At 40.0% G+C, this 17,290-nt stretch overlaps 1 protein-coding gene across 1 annotated transcript in view; it reads left to right on the forward strand.

Annotated features, from left to right (window-relative positions):
- Positions 1-5,578, forward strand: part of wdr11 (WD repeat domain 11) — a 121,208-nt gene extending 115,630 nt beyond the window's left edge. Inside the window, exons 28-29 of the mRNA XM_078564772.1 lie at positions 587-666; positions 4,783-5,578. Coding sequence (XP_078420898.1) covers positions 587-666; positions 4,783-4,940 — 238 coding nt within the window. The 3' untranslated portion in view covers positions 4,941-5,578. The remainder of the gene's footprint in view (positions 1-586; positions 667-4,782) is intronic.
- The last annotated feature ends 11,712 nt before the right edge of the window (positions 5,579-17,290 follow it).

Here is a 17,290-nt window from a genome sequence, read left to right on the forward strand (position 1 = left end):
GGTATCATTCGATTATTCTATTGTTAAATGCAAAAAATATTTAAATTATTAAATATAACTAAATTATGGAATTTAATGAGTCAGTTAAATGTACTGAATAACGTACTGAGTGATTTAATTCTAAGATCTAGTGAGTAACTTACAGAATGTTAAGATTCTAGTTGCATTACTGTTGTGTTCTGCTGTTGGAACTTAATTCGAAAATAATAACTGAAACTGATGTAGCTGATGCTGCTTATGGCCATGATTAGTAGTGCTTCTGTAGACATTTCCTGTGGAAGTTTCTCCTGAGGCACTAGAAGGGCCCAAGCTGTGCTTTTTGCTTGGCTGGCAGGGAGTAAGCTTAGAATGGAAAGCAGTAATAAGGCAGCTGATGGTGAAAAGAAAGTATGTAAAGTGGGCCGAGAGAGCAGTGACATTAAATGCGCCGAGAAGGAGCAGCTAGATGTTTGGAATTACGATTTTCTAAAATTGATTTTTAAATTCTAATTCTTCACATTTTTATGATATTCCAGTGTTTTTTTGTTTGTAAAGCAGTGGTTACATGTTAATATTTCTGGTAAATATATTTTTATTTACATTTCAGCATGCGATATTTTGACAGAGCTGCACTGTTCTTGGAAGCTTGTCTCAACTATGGGGTTATTGAAGTAAATGAAAATACAAATATCCTTTTTGATTTAAGTAATACAAAAATGAATATTTTTCTGATCCTTATTATCAAAGTCACAAGTTGAGGAAGATTATTCATTCCATTTTAACTCGATCACCAAGAGATTGTGTGCATCCTGTCAATAACAGTGTCCAACTGTTTTAAATTATTCCAAGATTTTTTGCCTATACTCTCCTGTTCATCACTCTTTCACCTATTTTAACTTATGCCACCCTGACCATTAATTTGAAACAATATATGCCTTTTTGTAACATATACTATTTTATATAGACCTCTGTCAAGATGACTCCTTGCAGGACTGGTGTCTCCATTTTCTCCAATTTTTTATTATAGAGTGTTACAAATTAAGGTCCACTGTACATCCATTCTTCAATTCATTGGCTGGATTCATTTCGTGTCCCTTGGTTTCATAAGCAATCTAAGCATTTTACTTAATAGGAGGACTCGTGCTGCCCTAGATCTACTTGCATGATTGCATAACCTGACCCAAATATTTGTGGATTTCACATGTGTCCTTCGATCTCTCTGGAGGTGGATCGAGTGAGCAATCATTTCATGAGTGAACTAAGCATAAAATTTATTCTTTTAAAAAAAAGGTTCATTTTGTGTTCATCCAGTACACAATGGAGTTGGGGCAAGTGGAACATCTTTCTACTTTGCACCCGTATCAAATGCAGCATAGATTCTGTGCAGGGAAAAGAATCAATTCAGCTTCAGTGGTTTACCTAATCTCTTTCACCAGTTGGCCTATGCACGTGAGTTAAGTTTTGACTGTGAATTTATTTGTTACATTTTTCTGTTCTTACAGATTTTTAAAATTTATATTAAACTAATATTGACTTCTGTTGGAACTAATTGAATATTTTCCCCCCCAAAAAAACCATGCTGGAACACAATTGGTTAATTTCAAGTGGAGTTTAATTTGTTCAGCTCTTAATTTAGGTTTATGCTAGTACAAAGATTTAACCTCAGCCTCGGCGAATATCCCCCACCACTGTAGCATGTTGCCATTTTCCAGAACAACAATCATTGTGACATCTCTCAAAGTATAATTGCCCAATTTGTACCAAGTCATAAGCAGGCCTGTGTTATGGGCTCAACTCATACTAGGATCAGAGATTCGCCTGTCCAGGCTAATTTTATTTAAGATCCTAGTTGCTGGCTTTCATCTCATCTCATTTATCTAGACTGTGTTCATACCCAAGTTCCAGAATGATTTGAACATAATTGCCTCACCCTACCCCTGACAATATACTTTAGTCTTTTCAGACTAAAAGGCCTTTTAAAAGCTGCATTTCCTCACATCTTTTTTGAGGCGTAGTGGAAGATAAGTCAAATTGTTAAAATATTTTTTCCAAAAAGAATGTTCAATATCCAAGTGCTGACAGTGGAGGTCAGTTTTGGAAATTAGTGGTTTGTGCTCTTGCCTGCTGACATCCATTCATCATTCCATCCACTCCTTTTCACTGTTGATAGAGTTGTGAGGACCTCTGCAACACCACAGGTTTGCAGATTATTTTAATTCTAAAGCACATGAATGCCCTAATTCTGCAGATATTAATGGTTTTACTATATTGTTGAAAAAGTTGGATGTTTATTAATATACTGTTCCAGATTATTATAATGCTCAAAGATAAATATGGATGGTGATAATATTTTCAGGGTCTCAGGCCCATTATCACTATTCATGTGGGATTAATCTACATGCAGAATAATTGCCCGGTTTGCACCAAGCCATAAGCAGGCACTTCATGCAGAAGTGCCAAGTGGAGGATCCATCCCAGCCTCCTACAGGGGTCCCAGGCATCACAGATACCAGTCCTCAGCCAATTCAATTCATTCCATGTGATATCAAGAAACGGCTGAAGGCACTGGATACTGTTAAGGCTATGGGCACTGACAATATTCCGGCATTAATACTGAAGACTTGTGCTCCAACTTGCTTCGCCCCTAGCCAAGCTGTTGCAGTACAGCTACAGCACAGGCATCTACCTGGCGATGTGGAAAATTGCCAAGGTATGTCCTGTAAACAAAAAGCAAGACAAATCCAACATGGCCAGTTACCGCCCCATCAGTATACTTTCCGTCATCAGTAAAGTGATGGAAGTGGTCATCAACAGTGCTATCAAACAGCGCTTGCTTCGCAATAACCAGTACACTGGCGCTCAGTTTGGGTTCTGCCAGGACCACTCAGCTCCTGACAGCCTTGGTTCAAACATAGACGAAAGAGCTGAACCCAAGAGGTGAGGTGAGAGTGACTGCCCTAGACATGAAGGCAGCATTTGTGTGGCATCAGGGAACCCTAGCAAAACTGGGGTCAATGGCAATCGGGGGAAAATGCTCCACGGGCTGGAGCCATACCTAGCACAAAGGAAGATGGTTGTGGTTGTTGGAGATCAGTCATCTCGGTTCTAGGACATCACAGCGGGAGTTCCTCAGGGTGGTGCCCTAGGCCCAACCATCTTCAGCTGCTTCATCAATGACCTTCCTTCCATCATAAGATAAAAAATGGGGATGTTTGCTGCTGATTGTGCAATGTTCCGCACATTTGCAACTCCTCAATATGAAGCAGTCTATGTCCAAATGCAGCAAGACCTGCACAACATTCAGGCTTGGGCTGACAAGTGGAAAGTAACATTCACACCACACAAGCGCTAGACCCATTTCCAACAAGAGAGAATCTAACCATCGCCCCTTGACATTCAATGCCATTACCATCACTGAATCCCCCACTATCAACATCCTGAGGGTTACCATTGACCAGAACCTAAACTGGACTAGTCATATAAATACTGTGGTAACAAGAGCAGGTCAGAGACTATGAATCCAGTGACGAGTAACTCACCTCCTAATTCGCCAAAACCTGTCCACCATCTACAAGGCACATGCCAGGAGTGTGATGGAAAACTCTGCTTGCCTGGATGAGTGCAGTTCCAACAAGTTTGACACCACCCAGGAGAAAGCAGCCCGCTTGATTGGCACCCCTTCCACAAACATTCATTCCCACCACCACCGACGCACAGTAGCTGCAGTGTGTACCATCTACAAGATGCACTGCAGAAACTCACCAAGGCTCCTTAGGCAGCACCTTTCAAACCCATGACCACTACCATCTAGGACAAAGGCAGCAGATGCACGGGAACACCACCACCTAGAAGTTCCCCTCCAAGCCACATGCCATTCTGACTTTGAACTATATTCCTGTTCCTTCACTGTTGCTGGGTCAAAATCCTGGAACTCCTTCCCTAACAGCACTGTGGGTGTACTTACACCACATGGACTGCAGTGGTTCAAGAAGGCAGCTCACCACCACTTTCTCAAGGGCAATTAGGGATGGGTAATAAATGTTGGCCTACCCTACGATGCCCACATCCCCTAAATGAATTTTAAAAAAAACATTTGCTCTAAATCTGGAAAATATTGTAAATTTATGCTGCTACGTAAAAGTGAGTTTTGAACTTTTCACTTTCTGGTGGAAGACCTTTTTTTTTTCTGTGACAATCATTAGAGCTTGAAATCTTGTACCATAAGTGACTATTCAGATAGGGGCAATTACATCATTGATTAGGGAATCAAGTATTTTTAAAGGAAGAACATAAAAGGAAGTATGGGAAAGGCAAGAAATTGGGATTAAATGGCTCGAGTTGAAGATCTGGTACAGGTCCAGTGGGCCTCCTACTGTGCTGTAAATTCTACGATTCTATAAAATGAAAAGTAGCAAACCGTTAACAACTGTTAAACTGGAAAAAAGGTTCTGTAGTAACGTGTTTGGACAGTTGCCCAAAGTACAGCACACTGTAACATAAAACAGATTACTACGTGTGAATTGAGTACTTTGTTACCGATTCCTAAAATGCAGCATTGAATGCCACAACATGGTTTATCTTTATATAATTCTGCTTAGTAACATAAAAGAAAAGCATAGAATAAGTTCAGAATTATTTTTGGATGTTAATGGTGTTGATTTAATTGCGTCAATAGAAAATGCATTCTAACCATAATTATGTTCAAAATTTTATTTTAAAAGTATGTCTGATGAACCATGCTAAAAAGTCTTACACAATAGTGTGTGATTGTACTTGAAGGCATTTTCCTTAATAAGATTTCACAGAAATTTTGCAATGCAGTATATGCAGATTATGCAAGGTACTTAAAGATGCTGAATTTACAGGAAGGGGCAATTCTCTTTGCCACAAAGGCAGGTGATGCAGGAGCTGAACTGCTTAAAGACCTGCAGCAGAGCAAAGAAGATAAACCTGTTTCATGACTTGTAAATGTTAACTGTTGAAATTATAGTGGCCCTCCACAGTTTCAAAGGTTAATTGAACCAGTTGGTGACTAAAGTATAGCACTTTGAATGTTGTGTTGCAGTCTCCAGTTGTGCAGTCTGAATAAAATACATTCCAATTGTTACGCCACAGTGAAAATCAGCAAAAAAATAACTTGTATGATAGTATCTCACTGTAACGCTTTCTGGTATGTCTCGACTTTTGATACAGTGCAGATCTTCCTTCTTTTCTGTATGACTCCCACATTAATGAAATATCTGGATAAAGCCCCTCTATTATATAACCTTGGCTGTAATATTTTTTAAGCAACAACTTCAGACGAGGAAAATTGTCTGTACAGTTGTCTCTGACAGGATTTATTTTAAAAGCTAAAAATACTTTTATTTCTGTAATTAGGCAAGATGTGGACATACTCTGTGATTAGAAACTGTTTTCTGGGTATAATTGCACTTAAGCCTCCTTACTGTTTAGTGATGCACAAATAATTGTGTTTGTTGCCTGAAAAACTAGATTTATTCAAATGTGTAATGTGTATAAATGATTTATAAAATGAGGCACAAAACATTACAGTTACACTTTGTATATAATTCAATGTATTAAAGACATAAAACAGAAACACAGTGCAAAGGTTACACTTTCAGCAACAGGTGGGCACACAAGCAGATGGTGGCAGCACCAGAGATGCATCAAACGGGGAAATGAAGGAGGATGAAATGGTCAGAAATGACAAGACCACACTAAAACAGGGTAATGTAGGTGACTTTGACCAGGGCGATCTCCTGAACATGGAATTCATCTTGCCTTAAGGTAAGATGGGGGAGGGAGGAGGGGAATACTAGGAAGTTAAATTAACATGTTGGCTGTTGGCACCCAGTATTGCACTCACAATGTAATAAAATATTTTCAGTCTGAAGTGATGGATAAAGGCTATGGACCCTCACAATATTCCAGCAATAGTACTGAAGCTGTGCTCTAGAACTTGCCGTGCCCCTAGCCAAGCTGTTCCAGTACAGCTACAACACTGGCATCTACCCGGCAATGTGGAAAATTGCCCAGTATGTCCTGTACACAAAAAACAGGACAAACCCTACCCAGCCAATTACTCTCCATCAGTAAAGTGATGGAAGGGGTCATCAACAGTGCTAGAAAGCAGCACTTACTTAGCAATCGCCTGCTCACTGACACTCAGTTTGAGTTCTGCCAGGGCCACTCGGCTCCTGATCTCATTACAGCCTTGGTTCAAACATGGACAAAAGAGCTGAACCCAAGAGGTGAGGTGAGAGTGACTGCCCTTGATGTCAAGACAACATTTTGATTGAGTGTGGCATCAAGGAGCCCGAGCAAAATTGGGGTCAGTGGAAATCGGGGAAAACTCTCTGCTGGTTGGAGTCATACCTACCACAGAGGAAGATGGTTGTGATTCTTGGAGGTCAAGCATCTCAGTTCCAGGGCATCACTGAAGGAGTTCTTCAGGGTAGTGTCCTAGGCCCAACCATCATCATCAATGACCTCCTTTCCATCATAAGGTCAGAAGTGGGTATGTTTGCTGTATATTGCACAACATTCAGCACCATCCATGACTCTTCAGATACTGAAGCAGTCCATGTCCAAATGCAGCAAGACCTGGACAATATCCAGGTTTGGGCTGACAAGTGGCAGGTAACATTGGTGCCACACAAGAGTCAGGCAATGACCATCTTCAACAAGAGAGAATCTAACCATCACGCCTTGTCATTCAATGGTATTACTGTCGCTGAATCCCCCACTATCGGTATCCTGGAGTTACCATTGACCAGAAACTAAACTGGACTAGCCATATAAATACTGTGGCCACAAGAGCAGGTCAGAGGCTATGAATCCTGTGGCGAGTGACTTACCTCCTGACTCCCCAAACCCTGTCCACCATCTACAAGGCACAAGTCAAGGGTGTGATGGAATACTCCCCACTTGCCTGTATAAGTGCAGCTCCAACAATACTCAAGGAGCTAGACACCATCCAGGACAAAGCAGCCCACTTAATTGGCACCCCATCCACTCCCTCCACTACTGACGCACAGTGGCAGTAGAATGGACCATCTACAAGATGCACTGTAGGAACTCTCTAACCGTCCTCTAGACAGCACCTAAACCCACGACGCTACCACCTAGAAGGACAAGGGCAGCGGATACGTGGGGACACCATCTGGAAGTTCCCCTCCAAGCCACTCACCATCCTGACTTGGAAATATCTCACCGTCCCAGGATTTTGGAGCTTCTTCCAAAACAGCACTGGGTGTACCTACACAACATGGACTGCAGTGGTTCAAGAAGGCAGGTCACCGCCACCACCTCAAGGGCAATTAGGGATGGGCAATAAATGCCAGCCTAGATGTCCACATCCCATGAGTGAATAAAAATATTATCTGGGTTCATCTATGTCTGTGCATAAACTGTCCAGTCCTATGTTACACATGATGAATATTATAAATCAAAAATGATTTAACATTTTCCTTTTGTCACTGTAGTTGGTTATTTCGACCATCAGGAAAGCCATGGACACCTGTCCTTTTCAGATGGAACCGTACGAACTCTCCCTTGTGCAATTCTAGTCCTCTGCAAGCATTCCCCAGTGCCCAAATCAATTCTTTTTATGGTGGGGATAAAGAGTTTTGACTTGTATAGCACTTTTCATAACCTTGAGCATCAAAACCATTTGCACAGCCAGTAAATTACTTTTGTGTAGTTAATGTTGCAATGCAGGTTAAGCGTGGTAGCCAAATTGCGCACAATAAGATCCCAGAAACAGCAATGTTGACGAATGATCAGACAACCTCTTTCTTAGTGTGGATTGAGGGATAAATGTTGGCCAGGACAGCAGAAAAATTAGAAGTGTCATGCGATCTTTTATGTAGACCTGAGAGAGCAGACAGGACCTCATTTTAAAACCTAATCCAAAAGATGGTGCAGCTGCCTTCACTAAACCTATTGTGTAAGTGCTATGACTGAGCTAAGGCTGACACATGTCCTAAGTTGCAACTACTTAACCCTCCCCTTTTGGCATAATATATGTTATAAGCATCTCCACATGTCCACCTTCAACAGAGGTGAGAGTGACTGCCCTTGACATCAAGGCCTCATTTGACTGAGTGTGGCATCAGGGAGCCCTGGCAAAACTGGAGTCAATGGGAATCAGGGGGAAACTCTGCTGGTTGGAGTCATACCTAGCACAAAAGAAGATGTGTGCGGTTGTTGGAGGTCAGTCATCTCAGCTCCAGTACATTACCGCAGGAGTTCCTCAGTGCAGTATCCTTGGCCAACCATCTCCAACTGCTTCATAAATAACCTTCCTTCCATCATAAGGTCAGAAGTGGGGATGTTTGCTGATCATTGAACAATGTGCAGCACCATTTGCGACTCCTCAGATGCTGAAGCAGTCTATGTCCAAATGCAGCAAGACCTGGACAATATTTGGCCTTGGGCTGACAAGTGGTAAGTAACATTGGCACCACACAAGTGTCAGGCAATGACCATCTCCAGCAAGAAAGAATCCAACCATCGCCCCCTGATGTTTAATGACATTATCATCACTGAATCCCCCACTATCAACATCCTGGAGGTTACTTACCATTGACCAAAAACTGAACTGGACTAGCTATATAAATACTGTGGCTACAAGAGCAGGTCAGAGGCTAGGAATCATGATACGAGTAACACACCTCCTGACTCCACAAAGCCTTTCCACCATCTACAAGGCACAAGTCAGGAGTGTGATGGAATACTCCCCACTTTCCTGGATGAGTGCAGCTCCTACAACAAGCTTGACACCGTCCAGGACAAAGCAGCCCACTTGATTGGCAACACATTCACTTCACCACTGACGCTCAATAGCAGCAGTGTGTACCATCTATAAGATGCACTGCAGGAATTCACCAAGGTTCCTTCGACAGCACCTTCCAAACCCACGACCACTACCATCTAGAAGGACAAGGGCAAGAGATAAATGGGTACACCAATACCTGGAAGTTCTCCTCCAAGTCACTCACCATCCTGACTTGGAAATATATTACCATTCCTTCACTGTCATTTGGTCAAAACCCTGGAACCCCCATCCTTAACAGCACTGTGGGTGTGCCTACACCATATGGACTGCAGCGGTTCAAGAAGGCAACTCATCACCACGTTCTCAAGGGCAATAAATGCTGGCCCAGCCATCGAAGCCCACATCCCATGAATGAATTTTTAAAAATTTTAAAATTAAAATTTGGTATTTAAATTGTACATTATCATGTCCTTAGTATACATAACAATCTCATTGCATCTGCTCCATCATAGGAGAAACATTACAAAGTACTGCAGCTTTCAACCTCTAGGCTCTCTGTTATTATTTCACTTTTTTTTTAAACCAGATAAGTAAGTTTGTCCTGAAATTTGTCCATTATCTTTGGCCACATTCATTATGTTAGTTACTTCCTTCTCCATTGTGGCCTTTTTAAATGCAGATTAAGGGTGGGGAAAAAGATGTGACTGAAATGGTTGTCTTTAATTTTTGTAGGGATCATTGGCATGGGTAGATTAATCATTCAGACTGCAATCCTACCATGGCATTCTGGCAGCAGTGGGAAAAGTGGAGATGGGCAACCACTACCTCCCCCGTCCCTCCACTTTCTGGCCCAGGCAACCATTGTGCCACTTAAGTAGCCAATTAAGGGTCTCCCCTACCTCAGCTGATATTTGATCAGCAGCAGGTGGGCCCTCCTGTAGAACCACCTGGTAAACCCTGGCTTAGGGGAAGCACTCTTAGTTGGGAAGTCTGTGGCCCATGGAAGGGTTACTCAGAAGAAATGGTTGCACCCATGGCAACACGGTCCCTGCACCCCCACTTGCCAGAGATTGCCTGACTTGCCCTGGCAAACCCCAACTCTACCCACCATGTTGCAAGGGTGGTGTCAATCGCTGTGTCTCTTAGCTTGGTGCATTTCCAGCAGTGGCCAGGCTTGCGATGGGCAATACTGAGTCTGAAGATCTGCCCATCCTCTGATTGACAGTTTAAAGAGACGGCAGCTAATTCACTGAACGATGGGCCTAAAATCTAGCTGGCATCCCCTAAATGGCCAAAAAGGGCGGGTTCCCTCAACTTTCTGGTGCTTTGTCAGAGGCCTTGCTGCACTGACAAAATTCAGCCCGAGACTGCACAAACGGCAGTGTAATAAATACTGAATAATCTTTTATCGCTACATTTAACCAAAGGAATTGTATTTCTATCTGTTCATAACTCTGCTAAATTCCAGCATGTTTTGCTGCTTTGCTTCTGTTATGATCGGTGCTGTTGATAAAGCGGAGTTTTTTAACATCCCAGAGGGAAACTTTAAACAACTGTCATAACTTATAATTATAAGTGTTCTGTTTAAGATGCAACTCTAAATTCAGGAATCAGACCAACACTTCTCGAGGTTTTACATTAAACTAAATGAAACATTTTATTAATTTACACAGGTTAAAATATATATACACATGGCTTCAAATTACTACTATCATAACTTTTAACAAATTCCCAAACTAATCTCTATTAAGGCAACAGCAACCCATAGACTTAACCAGACACCAGGCAAACTATTTTCACCTTATGAATTGAAAATTAGGTTCTTTGCACTTTGGTTCCTGTGGAGAGAGTTGAAGGCTTACAGCGGCCTGTTGATCTCACATTGCCTCTGCCCTACACACCCGAAAACTGCTGAAGTTATACCTACCAGCCCCAATGAATGTTAATTCTCATTGTATCAACAACCTCTGAACTAAACCTGTCTAACAATAAAACTCCTTTCATAGGACCAATTTTATTCGTAATATAAACATATTGCTTGATAGCTGCTAGATAGGTGTCTGTTTTCACCCTTCTTGAATGCTCTATTCAAAAAATGCAAATGCACGCTATCTCTCTTACATATCAAAACTAGTGCACATCAAAGTACCCAGACTAGCTGTCTTTAATCCAATTAACACACACCCATAGACTAAACCTCTATTTTAAAAGAAAAGTCTTTTCCAAAATATTATATACAATAATAGCTTCATGACAGTGTATTAGTATTAGTACTAATATAGTATTAGTATAAAGTACTAATATAAAACACCATTATCTTCTCAGGTCAACTAGAAAGACATCCTTGCCAATATATGATGAGTTATTTTTTAAAAAAGAATTCCTCATGCGTTATGCTGTTTTAGGTGTCTGTGAGTGACTGCTTGAGGAGATGCTACATTTTGAAGGGTTGTGATCATGCTTCAAGTTCTCTATGATGAATGTGATCCATCTAACTTTTCTCTAGTCGTACACATCATTCTTAACATGATTACAGTGTCTAGATTATTCGTTTTTATCATGTCTGAAGAGTAATCATGCTCTGATAGAGTTGCATATTCTGGTTGCATATAGACCAGAAGATTTCATCACCCTTTCAACTGTGCCAGTTCTGCCACCGGTGACTTAACACATCTATCCCCACAGTGCACTGCCTTTTATGTTGATTAGAAAATGCAGGAACTCTTCTTGTCTATTGGATGATTCTTGACTGTCAATCAAAACCACCTTTTTGTTCCCCTTCTCCAATTTTTTATGCCTCTGTGGTTTTTCTTCCAAATTGTTCAACACAATGACCAGAAAATTAATCTTTTAACTTTGTGAGACTGCAAGAGAAACTGGGAGAGTCGACAGCCCTAATCACCGATTTTTTATTTATTTTTTGTTTTCAAATTAAATTTTGACTCTGCCGCATGTAAGGAACTAATTCCAGTGGCCTAATGTTATAATAGCCTCAATGTATTTATTATTATGAAAGCTATAAAATTGTTTGGCAGCACAGAGCTTGAGTATTGCTGAAAAAAAAGACATGTCTAAGCTTTTCGTCTTGCACTCATCAGAACACTTGCAAGAATACCAATAAAAGGGGGAAAACAACAATTTATACTGTATGTGAAGAGAGTGCTGATTGGTTGGCAAGCGGGGTTGCCATGGAGAATACACCACTGATGGTGACTGACACGCAACTGCCAAGCATTGTTTGAAATTTAAACCAGGCAGTTTGACCCTAATTGGTCAAGTCACTGCCCTGAGGAATGGGTGGCTTTTACTTATTTTGTTTAGCTGAAACAGACACAATGTGCATACATGTTCTTTCTGTCTGCAAAGAACAGGGCCCTGTATATTAATATATGTGGCTTCCAGTAAATAAACAAATGCGCCACATTGCGAGCCTGACTGACAACCTTAAAATTGGTTGTCAGTGTAATTCTTAGCGCTTGAACAACATTTGCTAAATAATCCTCAATCGGGGAATCACATCTAAGTTGGACACTGTGTTTTGAGCTTTGCAAGCACAGGCTGGTTGAGTACAGTCTGTACCCTGCCCATTGCGAACAGCGGCTAGGACATGCTGTTTGATACTGTCTCTGGGCTGCTTTTCAAAAATTGTCTTAACAACAATACTTCTTCTAGACCATAGAGCTTTCCTTGCAACCACTTGATATGTTTAGAATTGTGCTGTCTAAACCAGAAGTAATGTCTCTATGAGCAGACTTTTTTGTTCTCTATGGTAACTAGTTTACAGAACAGCAGGGCCAATTTGTCAATTATGTCCTTAAGTGATATTTTTTTAACCATAAATTGCTCTATAATCTGTTGTAGGTTTATTTGAATACTCTCTGTGAAACTTGTGATCTGTCATCATCTTCACCCTGTTTTAACACAATTTAACCGAGGCAGCATTAAATGAAAGGTACCAGAGCAAAAATATTCAATAATCACCACAGTACTCATTGAAAATAAACTCCAGTATATTTTGGTATATCCTGAATATATTACTCAGCTACTCCAAACTTGGACCTACTGCTTTTCAGTAGTTTAGATTACTGTATTGTTCAGAAGTTATTGTCAGGTCAAATTGTAGACTAGCTCTGTCATCGACATTGTCTCTTTATCAGAATTGATTACTGTAATCATACTGACCTCATTTTATGCTGTATATTTAATATTATGCTTGTGTGATTTACATTGAATCATCATCAAATATCTTACAAAACACTGAAGTCCTTCATTGTCTGGAACAAACTGAAATGCTACAAAGCAATAATGAGGTTGGGAGCAGAAAAAGAGGTAGAAAACTCGATTTATAAAAATTAGGGCTGCAGAACTTTGGAGTAGGTTATGATTGTTTACCACCTATCACAGACAAAATTTGTGTGTTTTCTTACTGTGTGTGATCAGTGTGTTTTGCATGCGAGGCGTGTGTATTTTATTACCCTGAGTGATTGTCCCAATTTAAATAACTCTAGGAGCAACCTTTTGTGTGAGTTTTTAAAAATAAACAAAGCTGTTTATTATCCCACACTCGCATCACAAACACACACTATCACTCACAAAAGGATTAGAAACAGATGAAGAAAAAAGCAATATGATTACAACATTTAATTGTCTCAGTCTATTTTGTGACAGGCCTGTAATTTCTTAGATGAGTTGAAGCTTTTTGTTGAATGGATGGCCTTGTAAGCATAGGATTCTTAGTAAGTTGTGAGGCTTCTTATAGTTGAATTTCCAGGGAGTTGGTTCTCAGGTGAACTTGAAGTTGGAACAGGTTGAGGAGAATCATCCTCCCACTTTCAGGGCATTGCTGTTTATTACCTTGGGCTGCTCAGTTGACTTGTAGCGGGTTCGATGGCTTTTCTGATGGACTCGGATGGAACTTTGTCTCTGCATGAAGCTTTTGCTGTTTTAAAAGCAGGCCAAAAATCTTCTATGCCCACCACATGACAGAGTCTTTTGTCCAAAGAAATATGATGTGTTGATTGTACATCCTGTATTGTCATTTGACAATGTGAAATGTATCCTGTCTAGTTTGAATGAGGGGCCATCATAATAAAATGAAAGGTTGGTGGGATCCATTCGTCTAACACACATTGAGTTTCAATTTTTCATTTGTCCATGGTGAAACAGCAAGATGCGTTGACTGGAATGCTAAAGTTCATTTTATTGAAGGTCCATCCTTAAACAAAACTAGGTGTGAATTTCCTGGATGGCTGTGTATGCCCATATTTAATTAGGAATTTTTTGAGATGCAGGGCTGTCTGGCTCAATGCTAAAGGTCACGTGATTTGCAGAGGAAATACTAATAGACGGTGTTCAAAATTTTGAAGTATTGCCTGAAAGTTTATAATATATTCACCATGACACAGCACAAGAACGGTTATTTTGTGACTGTTTTGCACTGTTGTTGCCTGAAGTGTTTTAGAGTATATGTTTGTATAAGTAACAGATCCATAAATATATATATTAAAAGGGACACATATTTAAGGTTTTGGGCACGGGGGAATGTAAGGAAGGACTTTTTATGCAGTGAATAGTAATGACCTGGAACACAATGATTACAGAAGGAAATTGAATGAGCATTTGAAAGAAATAAACTCACAGGGTTAAGGAGATAGAGAAAGGAAATGGGACTGATTGCATTGCTCTATAGAGAATGGGCATGTGCTCAGTGGGACGTAGTGACTCTCCCGCTCTATCAGAAGCTTGTCATGGAGGTAATGCTGCTGTACATTGAGTAAGCTGGTTAAAATTTAGGATCACAAAGTTAGAAAATGTGCTCATGTAGTTATGATCTTACAGAATGTGGTTTCTTATCTGGTTTATTAAATCCCCTTTTCCACACTTAGCTGTGATCATCCCTAATTTTCTGACTGGTTTTATATTAAAAATAATTAATATGAATGCAAGTGTGGAGAAAGGATGAGATGATCACCCAGCCCAACAATGATATGTAAACCAGATGGAAATTGTTCAGTGCTGTTCTTAATCCCTCTCCATTTTAATGCCACATAAATTCATAACTGGAACTCTGCCCAGATTACACCAGCCCAGCATGTGAAATGGTTTTTCATTGCTCACAGCCTACACACTCCATTGATCAACACAGGCCGCTTATTCTGCTACTTTTACACCCTTGGGGGGTGAATAGATTTTTGTTCCAAAGTGATGAAATTTTACAAATGACTATTGCTAAGACTAACTTTGAATTTCTTAAAAGATAAAAACAAAAAAAAAAGCTATCGATTATGGAAACAAAAACAGAAAATATTGGAAACATTCAAGGTTAGGCAACATTTGTAGGTAATGTCACATGGTCAAAAATTCTGTCAGTTCTATTATCAGAATGTGCACCTCCAATGTCTTTGAAAAGACTGATCTTCTGCCACTGCCCCCCATCACCACCATATCACACTTTTCCCATTAGTACTTGAATGCAAGTTTTGTGATTCTTAAACTAAGCTAATCATTAGGATAGAAATCCCAGTAAATCAATATACTAATTTAGTAAAATTGGATGAAGAATTTCACTGATTTAATAATTTTTGATTTTTTTTGCACCAAAGCTGGTGGTACCATTGTTCTCAAACTGTATCAAGTCTTTGTCCACAGCTTCAGGAGGACCTTTTATGCTCATTTGATGTAATCACATTGCTGATTCCTGCAAAATTAAAAATAAACATTGACCCACATTGATGCATACTTTCTTCACTAAACATTTCTGGGGATTAAATAAACTCTCTTTACTCTAGGATAATCGGGTAAAATCAATCATTAAACTTTTCTAATCAATTGCTTCTATTAACATTGAAATACAACAAATTTTACAGAGATTTATACAACTTTAATTAGAAGTACAACCTCAAAACTCAGAATGGGCAATTCTGCTTTGGGAAATTAAGAGAGTAATAATTCATCAACATACTGCATGCTGTTCTTCTGGTCCATCTTGTGGACTATCTTTTTCACCTTAGAATGGCTGCCATTATGTTATTCTTTCCGGCAAAAACAAGCTTTTCAGTAAGTTTTCATTTTCTGTTTCCCACGGATACATAGCCCGATGCTACCAAAAAGCATTTGGTATTTACAACTGTTGCTCACAGTCCCTCAAGGCCTCCTTATCTGTAGCTTTCCAGAAAACTTGCATTTATGTTGCACCTTATTACATTGAAATGTCTCTAGACATTTCCCGCAAATTACTTTTGAAGTCCAATGGGTTTCTTACATTGGAAACAGAAACCATCTTGTGCTAGTTATATCCTGCAAACAGCAATAAGATGAGTGACTAATTGTACTTTATATTGAGTCCAAGTCTAATTGAGTATAATTCTGTGACATAACCAATAGAAGCAATTAGTCTATGCTAGTGTTTATATCTTAAACAAGCCTCCATGCAATCTGTTTACCTCATCTCATCCTGCCCCAGTAATCTCCCTATTCCTTTTTCCTTCATGTATGAATAAAACCCGCCCTTAAATTTAATGTGGTAGCAGTTCCAAATTCCCACCACACTCTTGTGTTGGTTAGCAAATGAGATAGCAACAGTATCAAGCTAAAAGAATAGGATTACACAAATATTAGGAAAATGGGAAACCAGCAGACTAGGAGAGCTATGAAAACCAACAAAGGGATATAAGTAAAGTAATAAGATACAATAAGTGAATATGAAAAAAAACACTAGTAGGGAATATTATAACTTACAGCAAAAGTTTAAAAAATATATTGAGAAAGAGAGTGGTAAGAGGGAATGTGGGCAAATTAAAGAGATGCAGGTGAGATTATAATGGATAACCAGGTAATGGCAGACTTGTTAAATGAGTACTTTCATGATGGAAGAAGAGAACTAAACATCAGTAAAAGGGAAACTGAGCAGTCACATTGAGCAGCTTAGTGATTTTAATATAACTGAAATAAATGGCAATTGAGAAAGTAATGGGACCTCAGATAAACAACTCAAAAGAAATTGCAAATATGGATGCAAGTCCATTGCAATTTTTATACAGCTTGATATATTCCTGTTGAGATTTCTCTTATGGAACAAAGGCAGGTAAATAGCTGAGGTGCCCCAAAGATGTACTGGGGGACACCCTTCCCAGATGTCCCCATGTAAGGATTGCATTGCAGTTACCCGGGAAGTTAAAATTTCCGTTACCAGGGAACCACCTGATACTCCGAATTAAATCCCAGTCTTTGGATGGTTTGAACTGTGTTACAGGAATAGTTACTCAGGAAAAGTTAGAAGAATTAAAACCACTTCAAACTTCTGGGTAACTATAATACTAATGTCTCCATCACCCCAACCACCCCACCCCTGCCCCTGCTGCCGGTCCACCACTGGACCCTCTGACTAAGCTTCCCACAACTATCACCCAGTCCCTCACAGGACTTCCCCAACTACGCTCCCACTCCTCCAACTAACCCTCCACAACTAACCACCCATCTCCCATGGGACCCCCTACTATGCCCCCACCACTGTTGACTACCGTCATGACC

The sequence above is a fragment of the Cetorhinus maximus genome, chromosome 20 (genome assembly GCF_964194155.1).
Source record: "Cetorhinus maximus chromosome 20, sCetMax3.hap1.1, whole genome shotgun sequence".
NCBI lineage: Eukaryota > Metazoa > Chordata > Chondrichthyes > Lamniformes > Cetorhinidae > Cetorhinus > Cetorhinus maximus.